Source organism: Natator depressus, chromosome 1 (genome assembly GCF_965152275.1).
Source record: "Natator depressus isolate rNatDep1 chromosome 1, rNatDep2.hap1, whole genome shotgun sequence".
NCBI classification, from domain to species: Eukaryota; Metazoa; Chordata; order Testudines; family Cheloniidae; genus Natator; species Natator depressus.
Window position 1 is genome coordinate 149,835,733 of NC_134234.1, and position 22,783 is coordinate 149,858,515.

The 22,783-nt window shown below is 39.3% G+C and overlaps 1 protein-coding gene across 2 annotated transcripts in view; it reads right to left on the minus strand.

Moving 5' to 3' along the window:
* RPGR (retinitis pigmentosa GTPase regulator) overlaps nucleotides 1-22,783 on the minus strand; it is a 92,979-nt gene that overhangs the window by 61,313 nt on the left and 8,883 nt on the right. For both annotated transcript variants that reach the window (XM_074968812.1, XM_074968820.1), the window contains exons 3-7: nucleotides 21,068-21,160; nucleotides 17,660-17,722; nucleotides 12,943-13,101; nucleotides 11,643-11,792; nucleotides 2,529-2,687 (exon numbers count right to left, since the gene is read on the minus strand). In XM_074968812.1, coding sequence (XP_074824913.1) covers nucleotides 2,529-2,687; nucleotides 11,643-11,792; nucleotides 12,943-13,101; nucleotides 17,660-17,722; nucleotides 21,068-21,160 — 624 coding nt within the window. The remainder of the gene's footprint in view (nucleotides 1-2,528; nucleotides 2,688-11,642; nucleotides 11,793-12,942; nucleotides 13,102-17,659; nucleotides 17,723-21,067; nucleotides 21,161-22,783) is intronic.

The window sequence follows — 22,783 nt, forward strand, 5'->3', positions numbered from 1 at the left end:
GCAAATATCTCCAGTGGCTGGTGATGGGACACTAGATGGAGAGAGCTCTGACTTACTACAGATAATTCTTTCCCACGTATCTGTCTGGTGGGTTTTGCCCATGTGCTCAGTATCTAACTGACTGCCATATTTGGGGTTGGGAAGGAATTTTCCCCTGGGTCAGATTGGCAGAGGACCTGGGGGTTTTTAGCCTTCCTCTGCAGCATGGGGCACAGGTCACCTGCAGGTTTAAACTAGTGTAAATGGTGGATTCTCTGTAACCTGAAGTCAAATCATGATTTGAGGACTTCAGTAACTCAGCCAGAGGATAGAGATCTATTTCAGGAGTGGGTGGGTTAGACTAGATCACGATGGTCCCTTCTGACCTTAAAGTTGATGAGTCTGTGAGACAGAATCTTACTTTTCTTTCGTTTTAGCTAAAAGCTTAGATTCTGTGTAAACTGATGGCATTGGTCCTACTCACTCAAGAAGCTTCCTGCTCCTTGCAGGTGATGGATTTTCAGGATTGAGCTAAAGTATAAATAGAAGAATCATTAACCAATCTAATTTAAAAGATTGGTAAAAGAGAGAGATAAACCCAGTAAAAAAAACCAAAAATAATAAAAATGCCCAAAGTTAGAAATATGAAAGCGAAGAGCTAGTAGTGTCATTTTTCTCTTTGAAAAGCTAGTTTAGCAATAACCCACTCTAATAGTTTATTAGACTATGTAGCACGGTACAAACAACTAATACATTCTCACAAAATCCTTGTGAGGTATTATATAATAGTATCATATATGGAGGCAGACACATTAAGTACTTTGCCTAAAGCCACAGTATTGGAGCTAGGATTGGTATTCCTGGGGAAATTCTGTGCCAAAAAATTTAAAATTCTGTGCACCATATTTTAAAATTCTGCACATTTTATTTGTCAAAATAACACAATATAATCATGCCAGTTTCAATTATTTTAGTAGTTTATTTCAAAATATATGTCAGCAAGTATGTCTGTAACAATACAGAACCTCCCCCAAAAAAAGATTCTGATTTTTTTTTTGACAAATAGATTCCACACTAAGCATATTAATACAGAACTTTGAATAATTAATTTAAATTACAATATAGAACTGTCAGAAGCAGTGCAAAGGCTTACGGGAGTCAGAGGTAACAGAGGAGCTGAGGGAGAGGGAAGGAGTCTGGAGTGAACCTGGAAGATTGTTGAGTATGGGTGTAAGAAGTATGGAACGGGTTTTTTGGGGTTGGGGCGGGATTTTTAGGGAGTTGGGGAGCCTCTCCCATGAGAACCCAAACCTTTCCCATTCAGGTCAGGCACATCTGCCCTTGCCCCCGCAACCCTCATCCGCATGGGTCTCTGCAGCCTCCTCCCCTATCCTCATGTGTCCCTGCAGTCCCCCCGCCTGTCGCCAGGCTCAATGCTGTCAGCCCACTAAGTCCTGAGCCCGAGCCCCAGTCTTTCCCCCCCTAGCTATTCTGAACCCCAGTCTGTGACCTCGCTTCCCTCCCCGCCCCAGCAGCCCTGTGTGCCTCACTCTGTTGTAACCTGGCTCTGCGGGCAGGATGCTGTGATGAACTTCTACTCCTGGGTGAATTCTGCAATACTGGGCATGCATAGAATTCCGCCCTTCCCCCCAGTACATTCTGCCCCAGAAGTGCTGCAGTTGAAGTGAGCTGTAGCTCACGAAAGCTTATGCTCAAATAAATTTGTTAGTCTCTAAGGTGCCACAAGTCCTCCTTTTCTTTTTGCGGATACAGACTAACACGGCTGCTACTCTGCAACAGTTCTGGGAAAGTCACTTTTCTGACTATAACCACTCTTTAATAGCTATAAAGAAAAATGTATGATCTATTGGGAAAAATACAGGACTGGGATCCATGAACTGATTTTTTCTAATCTACTCCTGGAGGAATTCTGCACATCTGAAGATATTCAGAATTCATGTATCCTGTAGAATTTTTTTTCTGCAGAAAATACACGTCTGCCAAAGAAGTGCTGCAGTTCCACCTTTCACCCACCAGAGGCCACTGTGGTGCTAGAACAGCCAGCAGCACAAACACAGCCAGCTGTTGTGGCACCACAGTGGCCTCTGGTGGACAAAAGGTGGACTGCAGCACTTCTTTGGCGGACGTGTATTTTCTGCAGAAAAAAAATTCTGCAGGATACATGAATTCTGAATATCTTCAGATGTGCACAATTCCTGCAGAAGTAGATTAGAAATAATCAGTTCATTGATCCCAGTTCTGTATTTTTCCCAATAGATCATACATTTTTCTTTATAGCCATTAAAGAGTGGTTATAGTCAGAAAAGTGACTCACTAATTAACACATATTCAAGGTTATTTAAAATTTCACAAGGGGAGGCTTTCTGGTAGAACTCATGGAAAAAAACCACAGATTTCACTTTCAATGTAATAAGATAGAAGAAAAGTTTCTCTAGGCATTGTCTGACATTTCATAAGAGTGTTTGCTCTATCAAACAAAGTGATTCTTTTAATTACAGGATCAGAGAAAAGCCAACTAGTCTGCATACCTGTAAGTGCCACCGTATGTCCTCCACCACAAGCAACCTTATTAACCCTTTCCAAAATTCCAGGAACTAGCTGTGGAACCCGATTGTTTTTCAGTTGTTCAGGCAACAAACCTAGCTTCCCATTTTCAGGTTCTCCAAAAGTGTAGAGCTCACCATCTCCTGGGGAAATACAAAACAGAGCAGGATTCATAGTACTTCACTAAAAGGCAGAGCTGGGCCAAGTTATTTTCTCATGCTTTCATGGTTTGTAAAGTACCCATTGCTTTTTGGACTTTTGTTTTAAATTATAAATAAAACAAAATGAGAGTTGTAACATTTCCCTATGCGAGGAGTCTGTCAAGAAGAAAACCAAAACAATACTTGATTCTGAGAGGTGTCAGTGAATCACAACTCCCATTCTAGTCACTATTTACATCAATTGGAGTTGCTTGCAGGGGTCTTAGCAAAGACTGGCCCTACTAATGGGATACATGAAAGTCCATGCTCGCCTCCGATGGAGAGTGAGGGGACAGAATAGGAAACCAGTGCAAATATTGTAAGAAGATTTGTTAATGAGCTACATAACAAGAAAAGAACCATTGTACTGAATACTAGAAATAAATGGCACTATATCAAGTGCTCCAAGGTTCACCATGGCATTATCTCCGTCAGAAGAGATTTCACCACCTCAGTATTACATAACAGCTTTCTGGTCAGCCTAGCAGTTAAAGAAAAGAAAATCCTTCCCAGGCACCCAGACTTAGTTTTACGAGCACAGGGTTCTCAGTCTGTTCAATCCTAAATACAGCAATCCATTCTTTTATAAGAGAGTTTCCTTTGTTTTAACACTTTTCAGTTTCCACCTTTGTTTTTTACGTCAGTCTGAGTTATCTAATCTGGCCATCTGTTTACCCTTCTACTATATTGATAGAAGAGTTAAAAATTTCAAATTTACTGTCTACTGCTGTGCCAATCTAAGTTCCGATCTGATTTTCTGTTCCAAAAGCTCTGTTAGCATTCTGCTATCCTAGGTAAGAGCTAGGTCAAGTGGGAGAGATCTCTGGTTGCTGGGTGAAGCTCCAAGGACGTAGCTATTGGTCTCCACCAAGCCTGAAAGAGGCCTGTAGAAACATTTTTCATAGTACTTGAGTTGCTCCTTAGAACTGATGTTCACATTGAGACTCCCTCTGTACCTGAAGCAGCTGGATGCAATAACTTTTTTTTTTTTTTAAGCGAAAATTACAGTTACTCCATGATGGTGCTCTGCCAAACTGTAAAAGCAATAGGCATTAAGCCAGTTGTAAATAACAGAAATCAGGAGGCCTGGGTTCTATTCCCAGCTCTGCACCGACCAGCTGGGTTATTCAGCACTCTGTGACTGTTTCTGCAACCGTAAAGTGGGGACAATGAAACTTACTTTCCCCTTTTTAAAGCATTTCTATGGACTTCTATGGATAAAAATGCTATATAATAGCTAACTATTATTAAAAGGTGCTTACTGACTAAGGGTTTGACCCAAAATCTATTTAAGTCAAAAGGAAACTTTCCAATGATTTCAATGGGCTTTGGATCAGGCAAAAAGTTCTTAGTCAATGTCTGTCCAAGACTTTGAAGACACAAAACGCTACATTAAGTGCTATATATTATTACTATTATGGAGTTATCATGCACAGTGTCTTTATACCAAGCAAACTTTATATAAAGTCATTTAATCTTTTCAGCGGACAAACAGGTTAGTAATTTACGCTTGGGCCACATTCTCCACTCCCATTCACATGCAACTCCCATCCACCAGAGTCAATGGAAGTTGCGAACAACTAAATGAAGTAGGAATTTGGCTCTTAATAGATTTGGCAGAAAGAATCACCATAAAAATTATTTACATCTCCATATATGCTCTAAGAAACAGTTTGATTTTGTTTTTTAACCTATAGCTGGATTTACCAAAGCAAAAGGATAAATAAATCTCTCATATGAAACAAATCGAAGACAAAGAAATGTTTAGACTAAGGCTGGGTGCTCAGGGAAACATGTTAATTATGTGCTGAAGCCATTACTTAAAACACTGGGCAACTGTCCCATTATTGAAGCATAATTATAGATACTCATCTAGAGTACATTTCTGAGATACACTAATTTTCCATAATTATAGCCCAATAAACTTAAGCATTAACAAACCACATTTATAGAATTAAGAGGCAGTCCTAATACACACAGCAAATGTCTAAAGGATCATATCCAAATGCTATGAATTCAAACACACTTTCATAAAACTACATTTTAAACGCTCTTGATACACACAAATCAGACTCCAAAACATGAGCCCATAAGTAACTGCACTGTATATAACACTATATTTCCTTGTATGGCACAAGCAATTTTACATTAGAATCCTTCCCTCATGTTTATCCCTTTCCACATCTCTGTCATTTGGATGTTGAGGTCCTAAGGGCAACAACCATGCCAAAACCAAATAAGTCGAGAGGACAGAAATTGAAAATAAGAAGGAATTAAAAATAATCACATAATCAAACTCAAAACAGAAATACATACACACTTGTCCAAAGCAAATGGGTATGAATAAAATTATTAAAAAGCAAGGTTAATAAAATCAAGGATCAGTTCCAAAGCCTACTGAAGTCAATGAAACCTAAATGGGCAGAATAGACAAAAGCAAGGAATTAAAATGTTTTTTTATTTTGAAAAATGAAAAAGTAGCAATTCAGAGTTCAAAAGAAATGCACCATTTGTGTTGCATGCATTCCATTTCCCTCTTCCCTTTAACAAATCTTTATTCAGCTTTTACTCTGGTAAAACACTCACTGAGTGTGCACGACATTCTGTATATAGAGCTGTGGCTCAAATTAATTGCTGAGGTAATTCTATTTAAATCATCTGAATTGCCCAGGGCTGAATTTGGCCCATTGTATTTTTCTGCTGAGCCACTGTTTAATTTTTGTGAAATTTTGGTTATTAGTTATTTGGGGCTAGATCGTGTCAACAGCAGTTAGTGGATGGCAAAGGGTAGCAAAGAGCCTCCTATCCCAGGAGAAGGACTGGATTAGTCAGAGAAGCAGAATGCACCAGAAGCTCATACAATATGCAGCATTTCTTCCTGCCACCACCTCCTTGGAGGAAGTAATTAAGGAACAGTCCATGCACTCCTCCAACTGCAAATCTGCCTGGATCTTGCACAGGATACACAAATGATTTTTCAAGACAGATTTTTTTCTTCAACCCCCCCCCCCCCTTTCTAGTGCTGGTACAGGGGAAATTTAAGGTTGTTTGCATGCTTTAACTGGGAATTTCTTACTTTACCATAAGGGTACACACTAAAAAAATCCAGTTAACTCTGAAATTTCTGGTTTATATTGCTGATTTTGGGGATAATTACAACATCCCTGAAACACTGTTTACCCCTAACTTACTGATACTTCTTCTCAATCTTAGTTCCATTTTAAAGCAGTTTTTTGTCTGGAATTTCCCTAAGGAGTGTCCACAGAATGCGTACTAAAAAAGAAATCCCCAAACAGTACTAATATGCAATATTTCTAATGATCTGAAGATATGTAGTATTAACCTTAAATCATTTACGTTTTAACTTAAGGACACGTTCATTGGTACAGCAAAGTAGCCAGAGTGCACTGACCAGTTAAGTTTGTCTCCCCAGAGCAGCACAAAGCAGCGGAAGTGTTCTGGTGAATCTGGCCCTTAACGTGCAACTGATTTAGGTATTTAGAAGGCTATGTTAACAAAACCGGTGTTAGATCGATTCCCAGTGACACTCTGCTTTAATGGCTTCTCCTACCTTCTGCCTCCCGCTTCCTCAGTGTGCAGTGCTATCCGGTCAACCAACTGACACATAAGCCAGCTGGCAGCTACAGAACCTTTAAAGAGCAATGATCACTGGACTAAATCTGCCAATTTTATACAAGTCTCTCCGTCTCCTTTATACCACTGAGTAATTACCACCAGTAGAAATGCTGAATGTAAATTAGCTGTAGAGGAAGGGTGGCAACTGGTTGAGTTACCCTTGACATCACAACAGCTCCACTTAAGAGTTACCTGGGCTGTTGACTTGAGGCTGTTGACTTGAGCCTGTCTGTAGCCTAATAACTTAATTACAATCTAATTTCTTCGAATACAGCCTATGCACAAGATATCAATTAATTTTAACTACATGAAAAGTCTGAAGTGTGTGTTATTCTGTTGCTAAGATCCTTCGGGACAAAAAAGACAGGCCCAGGTGCTAAATTTCATAAAGAACCCAGTTTAATTAATCTGAATGCAAAAAACGAATGGATTTATTGGTATATCCTCAGAAAATTAATTCTGTACTCAAAAAGTAAGTGTTGTAAGTTTGAGGAGAACACATGTGAAACAGAGTTGAATCCCTTCGTTAAGTGCAAAATGGATCACTGCCTTAACTATGAAATCACAATTTCAGTGCCTCCATAACAAAGATAATGTGAAAACTGTAACCTTGATAGCGTACCATTCCTAAAGTTTCTGTAAATCCATTAGATAATTAACACTTTTTGCAACTTGGGGTCAGACTGATACAAAAGAGGCTGTAGCACCAGGCTCTTACTTTGGGATTCTGTTAAGGATTCTCAGAGAGGCCCCAGTGTTTCTGGGCAAAAGAAGAGAAAGAAAAGAGTAAATCAACGGCTGCAAATGTTGAAAAACAAGAGTCATCATTTTTACGCATATATATTTAAGTGTATCTCCTTTATTTCTAGAATCAAGTCAGTGAGCTACTGACTGTTAGAGCTGCACATGAGATTCTCTCTCAAAAGAAGCTAAAACAGTCTTTTTAAAATTCAGCGTCAATTTTTCATAAATCTGGAAACACACTAGTGCACCATATCTATTAACCTGCTCACAATCTTAATTAATGGGGTTATAGATTCAAGTGGTCAGTCTTCCACTGACTTCCCAAACTAACCAAGCTTATTCAATTTCTTTTCTAAACTTCATAATCCAGCTAAGAAAGATAGCCCCAATTACTACAGTACATTTTTGAATACATTAAGGAGACCCTCTTGGGCAAAAGCAGTTTAGGAAATGCTGAAGCATAACTTTCAAACAAACATAAGAAGTCCTACAAGGCTCCAAAGTCAGATGATTTGAGTACAGTTTTACAAACATATTAAGTTTAGATATTTGGCAAGTCCGATCTCTAATGCTTCCATCTAATATGATTGTTTACTCTGCTTTTCCAATATCAAATCTCTGAGTTTTTCCCCAAAAGGTAAAATTCTCCCTAATGCGAAGGGCCCTCTGTCCTACTAAACCCTGGCCCACAGGGGCCTAGCATGGAAATGCAAAGGGAAAACTTCTCTCTCTCTCTCTCTCACTGAGTGTGGTTAGGAGGGGGATCTTCATGCCAACCCACATAAGCAAGTAGAGAGTAGGCACCAGGGCAGGCTGGAGGTAGGCCAGGGAAGACAACATAGGAATTGTGTTTACAGATCCAGTAGCGCAATGATTCCATACATGGTGACCCACAGGAGCTGAAGCGATTATTGCAGCCCAAATCAGCTGAAATAGCTAGAAGGAAAGGAACCCAATATATGAAAGTGTATTCCAAAGTGTATTTGGAAAGGATGGACCTTGAGGTACGTGCTAAGGCTCTTACTGACCATTGATGTGGCTAAAGAGGCCTCTTGCATTATGACAGAGGAACCAACAACATTTGCTGTGAGCATAAGCAAACCCTAAGTGCCCAAGAGCAACCAGAAAATTATTAGTGAAGTTTCAGAATTCTTTGGGAAGCTGAGCTTCTACACAGGGAATATTCTTATGCGGAGAGCCATTCCATGCATGGTTTGGAAGTAGAGGCAGAAGTCTACATCCTAATGACCTTTCTATATTTTTGTCCAAACAGAGCTGGTCAAAACTTCTCAAATTCCAACATTTGGATAATAACTGGGGAGAAACTGATGACATTTCTTGACTCTTCCTCCCCTACGAGCTCTACTCCAAAATGGCTTTTGGAAAGTTAGTGGCCCTAATGGAACAGAGAAAAATTTGGTGCATGTTGCCACAGAGACATTCATGGGGCAGGGACGGGGGAGAGAGCGATAACAACAGTCAGGCTTCCTACATTTCTGTAGCCAACATAGTGCTTATGGACCTAGCCAGGGACGTACCTGGGGATCCCTTCAGGAATTTATCGCCTGTATCATTTTCAGTTAAGAATATTCTTTTCCCTTTTGGAGAAAGAGAAGAGAGAGCACAGTCTCCACTTCTACTTCCACTATTGGCACAACTTTAAGGGATATGTGACAGGCTTGAACATTCCTTTCCTCTGAACCTTCTAAGCGATTCTGAAGGCTGTACCTCTGGATCAAATAGCAGCACCTCTCACACAGCAGAGGTCTATGAAGGAGCTTGGTGAAGTGACGGCTTCCGAGCTGGGCTGAAAACAGTTCCATGAAAATAAGGAACACACATGAAAGGGACCCATGGGAACCTGCAAAGCACTCTTTAGAGGGGCTTCTCCAAAGGTTTCTATCTATGTCAATCAAAGTCTCATTTGTAGCAAGGATGCCATCGTGGGGGCTTGAGAGTCGTCTTACCTGCTTCTGGCAAAGGAAAAGCACAAGGGGAGTTCTAATCCAAAACATCATTCAAATTTTCATTTAACTCAGAGGATCCATTTCTGCATGGGAGACCAGGGCAGTGGGCAGGCACACTGTTCCCGTCAGCCCATTCTTGTGCAGAGAGGGTATCTGCATTGCAGAGGTAGGCCATGTCTTCCATCCATTCCCAGAAGCACCTCCTTGACAAAGGGCCTGGTTACAGATTTGACAAGAGAACCCAATAGATATGACCCCAAACAGTGTCACAAAAATATAGATGAAATTTTAGTCCTTCCGCTGAAAGGGCAGAAAGAAAAAGAAAAAAAAGCTGGCAAACACTACAGAAAAAGTCCAAAAAGGACTAAAAGACAAAAGCCATCTTTGCTGCTTCTCCTCAGTGAAACGAGAAAAAATTGAGTGTGGGAGAAAAGGAGAGCAGCCAATGGTCCAAAAACTACAAAGAAAGTAACTGGTCATCTTTCTGCCTGATCTGCATATGGAGAAGACTTATCAGTGCTAGTGGCTAGACCAAAGCTTAAAAGATTTATTATTATAGACTTTTGGTCGTACTCTGCTCTCACAAATGTGCATAAAGCTCTTCTTGGCTTCAGTAGGGCCCACTTACCCACGTGGTAGAATTTAGTCCATTAAGTTAATATGAACCTTCTTTGACACCAGATACACTATATCCCTCTTCAGATATCTGATTGCTAAAACACTCAAATAAAACAAAAAGTTAAATATTTTTCCATGGGCCCAACACCTTGATCTAGTACTTCCATGCTGAGAAAGTCTATCAAGCCTGACAGCTGGGACAATTAAGTATGTGCAAGTATCTCTCAAACCTCTCTCCTGGGTTAAATTGTCACAGGGCTAAATATTTTGGATTATAGTCTCTACTAAATTCTACTGTGGCCAAATTAGCAACTCAATTTTTGGCTCCATATCATAGTAAGCTATCAAAAAACATTTGTTGATCAAGTTTTTAGTATACTACCTTCTCGCTATGCCCTGGAAGAGCTGGGTTTTTTGACGTACACATCTACTTGTCGATTGTGGTGCTTGAAAGCTGAAGAATATTTAATGGCTGCTAAACTTCTGGTCAATCATAAGCATTTAACTTATTTATTTTAAGAAAGCATCATTCATACAAAGTTGCATACTATAGGCAAAACACCCTACTACATATACTTTATAGTCACTGAATGCTTTCATTCTGTTCATGGCATACTCTCAGGGACCCACACAGATGTTATCTGTAGAAATCTGTCATTTATTAAGCAGGTTGAATAAAGCACCAGATGTAGTTTCTGGATGCCTGTTAAAAGCTCTGTAATCCAAAATTATTGATCTGTTGAAGTCTTTAATACTTTATTGGGACTGAGATAAGATTAAAGACTTAGTATTATTTGGGGTCCACACATATGATGAGAATAAATAGTTGCCCATGCCTTTAATATCATCTTCACTGTAATTCACTCAAATCAGGAAACGTGATTTGGGGGATGGGGGGTGGGAATGAGCTATAGAAATGTCAGAGTGTCTCTTAGCCCAAATCCTGCACAGTAAAAACTATCTGTATATTAACTATCATTATTTCCCTGAAGGAAACACAGATCTTAACAGTCTTTGCAGATTCCTCCCTTCTTTGCCTGCTTAGAGCTGCACATGTCTTCATAATTCTCTGCAAGGTTATAGGTTTTCATGGATGGATTATTGCTTTTAATACATTATGCTTCCTGTTAAATCTTTTGATGGTGCTTTGACAAAATTCCAGATGTCTATTTTGAGCATGCTTTCTAAAAATATTTAACTTTTTTTATTGCACAGCTGTAAATAGCCATACATAGCATTCATTCCCTCAAGATATTTCTACTTTATACAGCATCTGTTCAGTTTGCCCCAGAAATTCAGATGTATAGCATCAAACCTTGACAATTAAGGCAGTGAATTAGCAGGAAAGATGCATTTTTCTGAAAAATATGTGATAGGTGCCTATTCAAGATTTGCATTTTTGGGGAAAGGGAGGGAAAGGTAGAAGAGAAGAGGGTCAGTACACATGAGCAGATATGAATAGTCTCAGAGACGCTGGATTATTGTACAAAATAGAAATCAAATTCACCCAAGGCATTTGTTGTATGTCTCACTAAAATCAAATCAGTGTGACAAGACATTCATTCAGCATTACACCCTTTTCCATAACACTGTCCACACACTAACGTTCATTGTAATTTGTTTTCACATGGTAGTATTAATTCAGTTACAATAAAGAATCATGGAACAGAATACATCAGTTTCCCAAATCATTTCACAGCATGGAGCAAATTTTAGAGATTGTCCCTGCGAGACTTACCTCTAATTCACAAGTGTACAGACCACTTTCCTTTGTATTTGTGATCACATAACATACCAATGGCATATATCATTAGGGGAAGTATTTAATGTGTCATTAGCTATTTTTAATGCAATTTAGCAGATAAAAATAAGGACCACAATTTGAGGCCCATTGGTATAGTTAGCTCTATTACACAATATATCATTATCTTACTTGTTACCAAAGCAGAATGGTAATATCCACAGGAGACCCAGGAAACAGGCTTTCCAACATCCACTTGACAAGGTACACACACACTGGCTTCACCAGCCAAGCCAATCTGACCTTCAGAATTGTCACCCCACACGAAAAGCTGTCCATCCTCTAAAATAAAGCGGCAGAAAGTCAGATTTAAAACCAAAGCTGGTCTAACAATAATATTTACATTTACTTGTGGCTTCCATCCAGAGGCAGTTCACACACTCTATATGACACTGCTAAAACATAGCCATTGCTGAAGTGTGAGGACAGCTATCAACTGGCACTCAACACATAGCAAAGCATAGGGCCAGAGATACCAACGCATCCCATCCCCCACAATTTTCTGAAACGTGCCGCGGAATATTTAGTGACCAGGTAGTATTAGACCAGAGATGGCAACATTTAACATTTATTTCCAGACATGTTTCTCCAGTAAGCAATAAGATTGGAGGCAGTCAGACTCCCAGGTTGCTGGTGGTCTGTGTACACACATTCTGGGGACTGTTATGGATGTTAGGCTTATTCCTGTCCTATTAGTAACTTCATGATGGTATGACTCCACTTGCATCATCAATAGGATTCCCATTTCTCTTTTCTCCAAATTGATTCTCTATCCCAGCTTTTCCATTCACCCCACTGATTCTCTTCTTTTTCCCCTGCTTTCTCCTATCCCTCTCACACTCACTCCAACTTCGTTCTGTCTCCCTCATGCTGATTAGAGTAGCTGTTCTCCTATTTGTCCCAGACCCAGTCTCATCTGCACAGAGACCCATGTCAGCAACAAGGAGCGGCTGAGGCAAAGGAACGATACAATAATCTTCAGCCACCATCCAGCCTTCTCTGTACAGCAATTCCAAGTTGTGGGAAGCTAGCTCTGCATAAAACCCTTCTAGCTGCAGCAGTTCCTGGGGCAGTATTTGGAACTAAAACTACGCAGGGCTGCTTCGCAAATCCGAGGAGAGCCTTAGCCGTTGGTAGAAAGGAAAATAGCCTAGCACACATCTTACTGGCTGCTATAAGGTAGGATTTGTGAAAGAGGTATGAATGAGATGGCAAAGGGAGAAAAGAGGCCTATCATCAGATAGCTGAAAGCCTTTCTACCACCACACGGACTTATCAAGTCTCCACTGCTAATTACTGCTTTTGGAAAACAAATGATCATGGTATAAGACTTCCATCAGAGTCAATGCAGCTGTCAAAGGATAAGCTATGTTGTTAACTTGTTTTTTACCTTTTCATGGTATAGGCATTTGTTATTAGCTGTTGCTCTCACCCGTTAGTGCTGCTGATGTGTAAGATCCAGCTGCCAGCTGTTTGATCTTGTACTGGTTGGTAAAAAAACTAATTAGATGAAACGTGCTTCTTTCCTCTGTGTCACCTAATCCCAACTGCCCTTCACTGTTACCTCCAGCAGCATATACATGTCCTCGTTCTGCACATAGAAAAGCACATGTAATACGTAGAGTAAGTGACAGCAAATCAGAAAGTTTGAGCTCAATTTCCTCCTACAGAAAAAGTATTGCAGAAAAGCTGTGCTAAGCTGTCCTAAAATATTCTAACACTGATCTTATGAGTTGCTGCTGTAACTCCCGAGGAAGCTTTCCTGGACACTTTTGGATGGGGAAGTTCTAACAGTCTTCCTCTCCATTTTAGAATACACATGCATCTAGAGAAGGTTGGGTTTTCCCTCAGCTTGGAGAGAGATGTCAAAAATGAAGGAACTCTACATACTCTGTAGTTCTTTTAGAGCTCAAGAGACATGAAGACATCTTGGAAGAACCTTGACTTAAAAATATCTGCAGACTGAGTAATTGCTGGAAAGTCCAGCTTACCAAAGGCAATTTATAGATAAATGGAAAACTAAAAAAAGAGCCTTTTGGTAACCAGCTAAAATTAGGGTGAAGTTTGTCACTTCTGATTGTTTTCTTCAATTCTGGTACATCAGATTTTGTTTCTCTATCATTTATGTACATAAAAAGAGTTTTACGTTTCCCAGTCGGACTGTGGCTTGTACATAAAAGGTTAAAAAAAAAAGATTTATAAATTTAGTTCTCCCTCAAGACACACTACATTAAAAATTTAAAACACAGGAAGGATATCAGGAGAATCTAATCTGCTCTGAAAAAAAACTGAAAAACTCAGACGTTACAACGTATATGAAAGTAACGCAGGTGTTACACAGGAATCACAAGGAATATTCCAACTGAGAAATACAAGATACATTTTTTTACCCTAATTTTGCAGCGGGCCAAGTTCCTCTGAAGACTACAAATCACTGTAGGTAAAATTCAGCTTTATACAGAGAGCTATTAAAGACCTTTGCAAACCTTAAATCCCAGATAAACTCTATTTCAAGGGCATAAGTGGTGCACAGGCTTTATGTTGGACTCTACCTACAGCTAAACTTTACCTAAGCAATTTTTATTGGATTTTAAAATATAATAAAATTATGTTTGTATATAGGAGCAGCATTACAAAGATGTTTAACATATTACTTGGTATACAGCCATGGACTACTGGTCAGTCCATTTACAAATAACTGGGAAAATATATGCTATCCAAAAAAGGACATATTTAGTTAATGAATTAAGTTGTATGACTGGTTTCTTATTCATTTGCATGTGATAACAACAAAACACCCCGGTGTTGGGGGCCCATTGTAGTAGATGCTATGCACACACACAGAAAGACACAGTCAATAGTTTACAATCTACTTTAAGACAAAACATAATAAGCAAGTGTGACAAAACTGGAGGCAAATGGGGAGGCATGGCCATGGTAACAATATTAAAATCACCTAATTAGTTATGTACATAGCTTGATGATTTTGAACAGGGTGGATAAAAATAATATCTTAATTTAAAAATTTTTATTTAAATCATTCTTACTTAATTTTTTTAGATTGACCTCCTTCTGAAGTGCTTTGACATCTACTGATGAAAAGTGCTATAAGACTGAGGTACTATTATTTCAATCAGATTTTTATTTATTTGTTGCTAGCTCTATATTTTTCTCAATATAGTTTTAAATTGGCAAAGCTCATGTTTTGTACTTGTTTCTTTAGCTTCCTAATTAAAATAATTTCAGATTTTATGTGTCTTCTACTAAAGAGTTTAATATTTAAAATGCTCATCTGTGATAAAAGAGACTAGCCCAGGGCCTCGCTAACACTTTTAGCGGAAGACCACCACAAAAATCAAACACAAAATTGAAAAGCTATATTTCCAGCCACCCTCTTCCAATATGTTGAACTTCCACAAGACAAGTACAGCCTGAAATGCTTTACCAGGCTGTATTCATCCATCAAGGTTTGCTGTTTGAAGTCAACATGACTTGAGCTCCTAAGGCACTTCGGTGCTTTTGAAAATCCCACACCTGGGTGCCTACATGTTGGTTTAGGAAACTGGTATTAGGCTCCTACTTTTTAAGAATTTTGATCTCTGCGGACATAACAGTTCACAATAACACCACTAATGTACTGAAAGACTAAATAACTTGCACCAGGGTTAACAATGTAGCAACTTTGTCTTGAAGTGACAGAGATTTTATGCTACTAAGAAAAATTATTAAAAATACAGATTTAGCCCCTGATGTTGCAATGTTTATGCCCGTGCTTAACTTTAAGCATATGAGTAGTCCACCTGAAGTCAGCAGAACCACGCATAAAGCAAAGTAATATACCCACTTAAGGATTTGCATGATAAAAGCCTTAATTTTCTAATTTTTGTCAGGGTTTCTTTTGTGTGTGCCTGTAGCAGTTTTGTAAAATTCAAACGAGAGCCCATTAGTAGTGGCATTTTGTTTAAAAAGCTTAAATTTAGTTAATTATAAATGTTAACGTAAAGTTGCAATAGCACAGTTCTTCAAATTAGTTGTACAAATATTCAATCAAATTTAATAATTTTTAAAAAATTAAGTGTTTTCTTTAATTGCTTTACCCTGGATCTTAATCATCTAAAGTATTAGGTGATGGGCTTTGTGGGGCTTTTTGTTTTATTATGAATTGTTACGCATTCAGAGACCAAAATTCTTAAAAATCTGGACCCTAATGTTAGGTTCCTAAACCCATAATTAGGTACGCATACGTGGGATTTTCAAAAGCACCCAAGTGTTTTAGGAACACAAGTCGCATTGATTTTGTTTCTGACTTAGCCAATCTGGCTGATTTCTGGTAAGCATCACAGCAGAAGAGAATCTTGAAGGTGGATCTGAAGGAGGTGAGGGGTAACCCAGAGGTAAAAGATTCCATCTCTCATTATACCACTACCTTGGAAAAAATACTGTTCACATATATTCTTGCTTTAATAATACTTAGCTCACACACAGCAGTTTTTATCAGTTACTATAGTTATTGTAGCTACATTATGTATTGTACTTCTAGTGTTGCAATTTTTTTCCGTATTGTAAAATTTCAAAAAAACAAAATCTCATGTACACTATTACTGTACATGTTCTAACACTTTGTCAAATGATAACTGTAACAAAAAGGTTTTAGATTACAGTTCTCATTTCTTTCAGATACATCTCCTCAAAATAGTTACAGTATATTGGATCTGTCATACCAGTCTGAACTAATAGTCCATCTAGTTCAGTATCCTCCCACTGGAAGTAAACAGCACCTTATGCTTCAGAAGAAGGCAAAGAAACTCCATAAGAGGCAGGATGGTCCAGTGGTTAGGGCACTAGGCTAGGACTTGAGACGTGGGTTCAATTCCTTGCTCTGCTACAGACTTCCTGTGATACCTTGAGTGAGTCACTTAGCCTCTCAGTGTCTCATTTCCCCAGCTGTCAAATGGAGATAATAGTACTTCCCTATCTCACAGTGGTGTTGTGATGGATAGATACATTAAAGTTTGTGAGATACTCAGATACTATGGTGATGGGGGCCATATAAGTACCTAAGATAGATAGATAGATAGATAGATGCTTCCAGGTGTACAACACGATAAAAAGGGCAGGGGAAATAATTTCTTTCTTAACCCAGGGTTAATTAGCTTGTGCCCTGAAGCATGAGTTTTAATTACCCTTAATGTTATCTTAACATGCATAACTACAAATGTTAATGGTGGTCATAAAAATTATTCAGCCACAATACCTGTTTCAAGTTGTAAATCTGCACCTTGTTCAATTTACTATAGTCAATCCTTATTAAAGTGTTCTGTTATATTGTAAGAATAATTTACTATATCCTGAGTTCACACAGATATTAAACCCTTAGCAAATCAACCACTCTCTTCACATCACTGTAGGCTCCAAAGATTGGTGCCATATGGAGGATAGTTCCTTTCTACAAATTTTAAAAACATGTCAATCCTTGCATATTATCTCTGTAAAATGAAAGTGCCAACTTCTAAAGCTTAGCAAACCAATTTCTCAAATCCAACAGTGGGAGACAGAGCATATTGCCTTTTAGGAAGGCTAGAAGAGGGTTCTAAAAGATATTTGCTGCATATCCAGACCTTTTCTGAAGTTATATAAAATTGTTACCCTCAGATCAAAATAGGGCAGGAGGAAATTCTTCAAGCTGGCTATTGTTTGCAAATTCCTATATATAATTCCTTTACAAACACCATGGCATGGAAAAGTTATTTCAGGAATGCAGAGCACAGAACACATGACAAGTGGTTTAAGTGGCTAGCCATGGGTAAGTGTTTTGGTAGAAAAGAGGGAAGAAAAAAGGGGCATTCACTCTCCTCTAAAAAGAACAGGAGTACTTGTGGCATTTTAGAGACTAACACATTTATTTGAGCATAAGCTTTCATGGGCTAAGCCCACAAGTACTCCTGTTCTTTTTGCGGATACAGACTTACACGGCTGCTACTCTGAAACCTGTCACTATCCTCTAGTAACTCCTCCCCATTTCACTGCGATGTTTTTCCCCTAGATGCACATAGGGCGCTCCCATTACAGAATTAGAACTATGCATAAAACCCAGGGCAGAATTTTGCCTTAAATATTTACCTAGTATGTAAATAATGTAGATTACATACCTGTGTAAACTAAAGTGTGGTTTCTCCCGCAAGCAGCAAGTTTAACTTTTTCTGGTTTTAAAGCTATGAATTAAAGTCAGAGAATAAGTTTACAAACAGGTTGATAGTTACATTTGTTTAACAACATTTTGCAATCTGAATATAGCCATCTGCTCTTTTCATATTTTTACCAGCAGCAGGTAAACTTACAATATAAACTGAACACTCTAAGCTAACTTTTCTCTTTATTTCATAAGAATGTGTCAATCAAAATCACCCCTTGGTAAACAAAAATAGAAAGATTCCCCAAATGTTTGTAGCTGTCATTCATATTAATTGCATAAGTGCTAATATTCCAGTCAACCAGAGACCACATCTTACCATGGTAAGGTAACCCTCAGCAGAATGCAGCAAGTTGAACTGGCAACTATATGGATGGCACTTGCTCCAATTTTCAGTACTTAAATGGTGTTACTAACCCACTATTTTCCTTCTCCCTCCATTTTGTGTCCTTATAATCACCCAATTCTGTTGCCTCCTACTCCCCTAACTTTTCACCCCCACATACCAATTCTCTATTGTTCTTCTCTCCCCCTGGCTGTCATGTTCTATATCACCCTCTCAACTGGTCACATTAACCAGTGTAATCACCAGCTGTTAGTGGCAAGCCTACTGTGGGCTAGTGCCCAGAATAAGCGGTGTGGCTGCAGATAGCAACCTCCCTTTACACCCACCACCGTGCACATGCACCCAGCAACACACTCATTCTTCCTCTATCCCTCCCTAGTGCTTTTGAAGTGAAAAACTGGACCCTATGTGGGTGAAGGGGCTAGTCACGGGGAAGTGTTTTGGTAGAAAAGGGGGAAGAAAAACGGGCATCCACTCTCCTCTAGTAACTCCTCCCCATTTCAGAAATAGAGAAAAATATTTATCCGTGTGACCTCTCACCTTCTCTCTACTTCCCAATTTCTGCCCCTACAACCTATTTACCACTTACCCTACTATCCTTATTACTGTTTCTCTCTACCACGTCCACACACCCACTAGCAATACACCCATACTCATTCAAAACTGATTTGATTTCCCCCAGCACTCAATCCTGCCACCCTAGGGCGTCTCCCTCCTTTTTCAGACCCTTCTCAAGCTCCCCACAAACCAACCTCCACCAGCTCCAAAACATCGCCATCCTGCCAGACTGACGGTCCTTCCACTTTCTACCCAGTCACTCCACAGCTCAGACTTACCCCCTCAACTCTGAACCCTCTCCCACCAGCCACCCAGTCTTAGAACTTTCCCACACAAACACAAATCCTCCCTGCTCTGGACTCTTTTCCACCCAACACCCACCGACACCATACAGCAGAACCTCAGAGTTACAAACACCAGAGTTACGCACTGACCAGTCAACCACATACCTTCATTTTGAACTGGGAATACACAATCAGGCAGCAGCAGAGACCAAAAAAAATGCAAATACAGTACAGTACTGTGTTCAACGTAATCCACTAATAAAAAAGGGAAAGCACCATTTTTCGTCTGCCTAGTAAAGTTTCAAAGGTGTATTAGTCAATGTTCAGTTGTAAACTTTTGAAAGAACAACCATAATGTTTTGTTCAGAATTATGAACATTTCAGAGTGCTCGTAACTCTGAGGTTCTACTGTACTCAGAAATCGCCATGCTCTTCCAAGCCCTTTTACTTGTTGCACCCGGAAAAAAAATGGAAGTACTGTGGGATCACAGAGCATATGCAGAAAACCCTACATTCTGCCTCTTTTGGGTATGGAGATTATCTGAATTAGCTCTTCAGAAGCCTGCATTCTGCCCATATGTACCTCCTCCATCTGCTGTGTGCCATCTATAGCCTGTAAGGCCAGGAGTATCCCCACAGCAACCAGATGTACGGCACCTCAGTATATCAGCCCTGCTACACAGTGCCTGTAACATGGCTGACAGTTTTGGCATTACTGATAGAGTTTACCCTCACTTCCCCACAAGGATCATCTGCTCCTGGGCAAGCCCAAGAAGGCACTTTCTCAGGATTGCAACAGCAACATGCTACGACTGCTGCTTGGCCCCAAGCAGGACTTGAGCAGGGAATTGTTGCCATCCCATTCCATAGACAGCTGTCACCATCTTGGAATCACCATGAGTCCTTTCCACAGCTGGCCACTGCCAAGGAGAGTGAAGAAACTGTCCTGTCCCTTCTCCCAGCCCTCCCCCCGCTTCCTAAAAGAAGGAGCTCTGTTCTGGGCTCTCCTCACCCTTTCCATTGCCTACCATAGTCTGAGAGCAGAAGCAAAGGGAGAGCTCCCACGCTATCTTAGCCGAGGCAAGAACCAATCCCGTATCCTCACATGGCTGTTGACAGAGGAGGTGAAGATCCCAGTGATCCTGCTCTCCCCTCTGTCGTCAGCCTGAAAAAGGTAGAAGGAGAGGAACAGAAGCAGCAAAGGGCTCTGGAAAGATGTTTGGGGCAGAATTGATTGATTTCTGGATGAAAAGGGTTTGAACAGACTGAATAATTTGTATTTGATGATGGGAAACTGAATAAATCTGATGAGAGAGAGGAAGGGAGTTAATGGATTTGATGGTGGAGAATGATGTACTGATAATAATGGGGTGAATTGACAGAATAAATTTTTTGATGGGGAAAGAATTATTGATTTGTTAGAGAAGGTAGAGCTGGCTGGGAGAAACTGTAAGAGTTTGTGATGGAATGACAAATTCCATAATCTGTAAAAGTGCATGGGTATTTATTTCATTCCTTCTTTATTTAATTATGTGTATAGTGGGTGTGGGTGAATCCATTAATGGCTCTGCTTTTTTGGGATACCTTCAGGTATTTCTCATATTTGCTCAAAAAGTAGTAGGACAGATAATGAGACGGTCTCGGTCAGGGGTTGCATTGGCAGAAGGTTACATATAATGATATTAGAGAGACAAAGTGGGTGAGGTAATATCTTTTATTGGACCCACTTCAGACCTGACGAAGACCTCTGTGTAAGGTTGAAAGCTTGCATCTCTCATCAACAGAAGTTGGTCCAATGAAAAATATTACCTCATTCACCTTGTCCCTCTAATATCCTGGGACCAACATGGCTAAAACAACAATGCATACATATAATGATACTCTCTCTTGCTGTCTAAGCACCAAACAGCACTTCAGAGATCAACCGTCCAATAACTTCCCTGCATATGGAATGGAGTTGGACAGAAACAGAGATGACACTGAATGGGAATTCTTAACGGGTATCCAAAAAGATCAGATTCTGTGTATCTTGAGTAGTCCTCAAAATCCATAAGACCTAGAATCGTGAGGTGACGGAAGATCAAATAGAGACCTTGTATTTAATTTGGAAATTGATACTATAAATCACTTTTTCATTCAAGCCATCTATCAAAAAGCCAAAGAAGAAAATAAGACAAACCTTTTACACAAGTTGGCTTGTTGATAGTATTCTTTGTTCCTAGTCCTAACTGGCCCCAGTTATTGCTGCCAAACATGTAAAGTTTACCATTTCCTGCAAAATAAAGACATCAGTCGGAACTCATAAAAGTGTTTGAATATGCAGCAACTTTACAGAAGACCATAATTAAGGATGGCCATCAACTCATGGCACACAATAAATTAATTATTATTAAAGCTTTTTTAAGGGAAATTATGAATGAAGTTAAATATTCTTTATTTTACAATTAAATTGTTTAATACTATTTAATATTTAACTAACAGACTATTTTCAAAAATATAGTCAATTACAATACACATGGAAGGAATTGAATTTTTTCTACAAATTAACATCACGGGCTTGCTGTGTAGTTGGTCAGCCACAGTTAGTAGTCAGAATGGCTTTAAAAAAAAAAAAAAGGAAAAAAAAACACCCTTGTTTTGTCATGGCTGTGACAGCCTTCTCCATAACAAAACAGTTGCTTTGTTATCCATAACAATTTACTTTGTCTCAATTGTCCACATCCTAAAAAGTGTCTGAGACTGTTTTGTTATGGACAACAATTTGGCTGTGGTGAATGCATTCTTGAGGCCAAATTCTACACTTTTGATGATTTTTTTTGGCAGATCTCTTCAGTAATATCAGCCAAATTTTAACAGGCCACTGTACGCAGACATCTGCCAGAAAACCAGCACTCAGAAGAGGGCACATAAGGCAGAAGTTGTTTATTTCAGTTATAGTTTCCCCTACATACACTATTGATAGGCTGTTCCACAGAACCTCCATGACACAAAATGGAGAAGTATTCTTGGACAGGACCTATGGATTAGGAAACACGGTCTCTCTGCATCTATTTACATAGCAACAGTATGGACACATGAACAAGCAAATAATTCTAGATAGGAAAAATGAGTAATCTGTGCAGGTGACTGATGAAAGTCAGAATAGGGTGCATATACTTCTTCCACATTTACATGCCTGCATTTTGTACAGTTTATACAATGTCCAGATTTTCGCCCTATGAAAGCACAGGAAGAGGTTGTTTGGGGGTGGAGGGTTGTTTGTTTTCTTTGGGTTTAGTTTTGTGTGTGTGTCAAAATTTTCGCTGTGACTTCTACAGATGTATATGCACAATTTGGCCTGTGGGAGGGATTTTCCAAATTTGAACTTCTGCAGAACATTGTCTGTATTTAACTTATATAAATATGGCCACATATTGTGTGGGTTCCTCCTTGAACATGTGTCTGCCGTATGCCTTGTTCCCAGAAGAGTGTGTTCTCCTGTGAATTAGATTTAGCATCTGGATGTAATATTTACCAAAAGGATATATTAAAAACCTCTTACATTCAGACAATTCTGTAAGCCTACAATGTAAAAACTATACTACAAAACTTAGCTAAGAAATAATGCCAGAATCACATTTTTCAAGAAATTAGTAGACAAGTTTTTCATTAACTTTACGGGCTCAATCAGTTTACAAATAGACAAGTGATTTCAAACAATAGATCCATAGATTGAAGATGGAAGAGTAGCAGATCAACAATTTGAAAAACCTAACAGCATCCTTTTCAGACACATATGAAGATCAAACAGCTGCGTTTGACCGTTTGCTCAGTGCTGAAAACATTTATTTTTTTAAATGGTGATCTTGTGTAATACCATGGACCAAATTTAGCAAAGTCGGCATGGCAAGGTGTA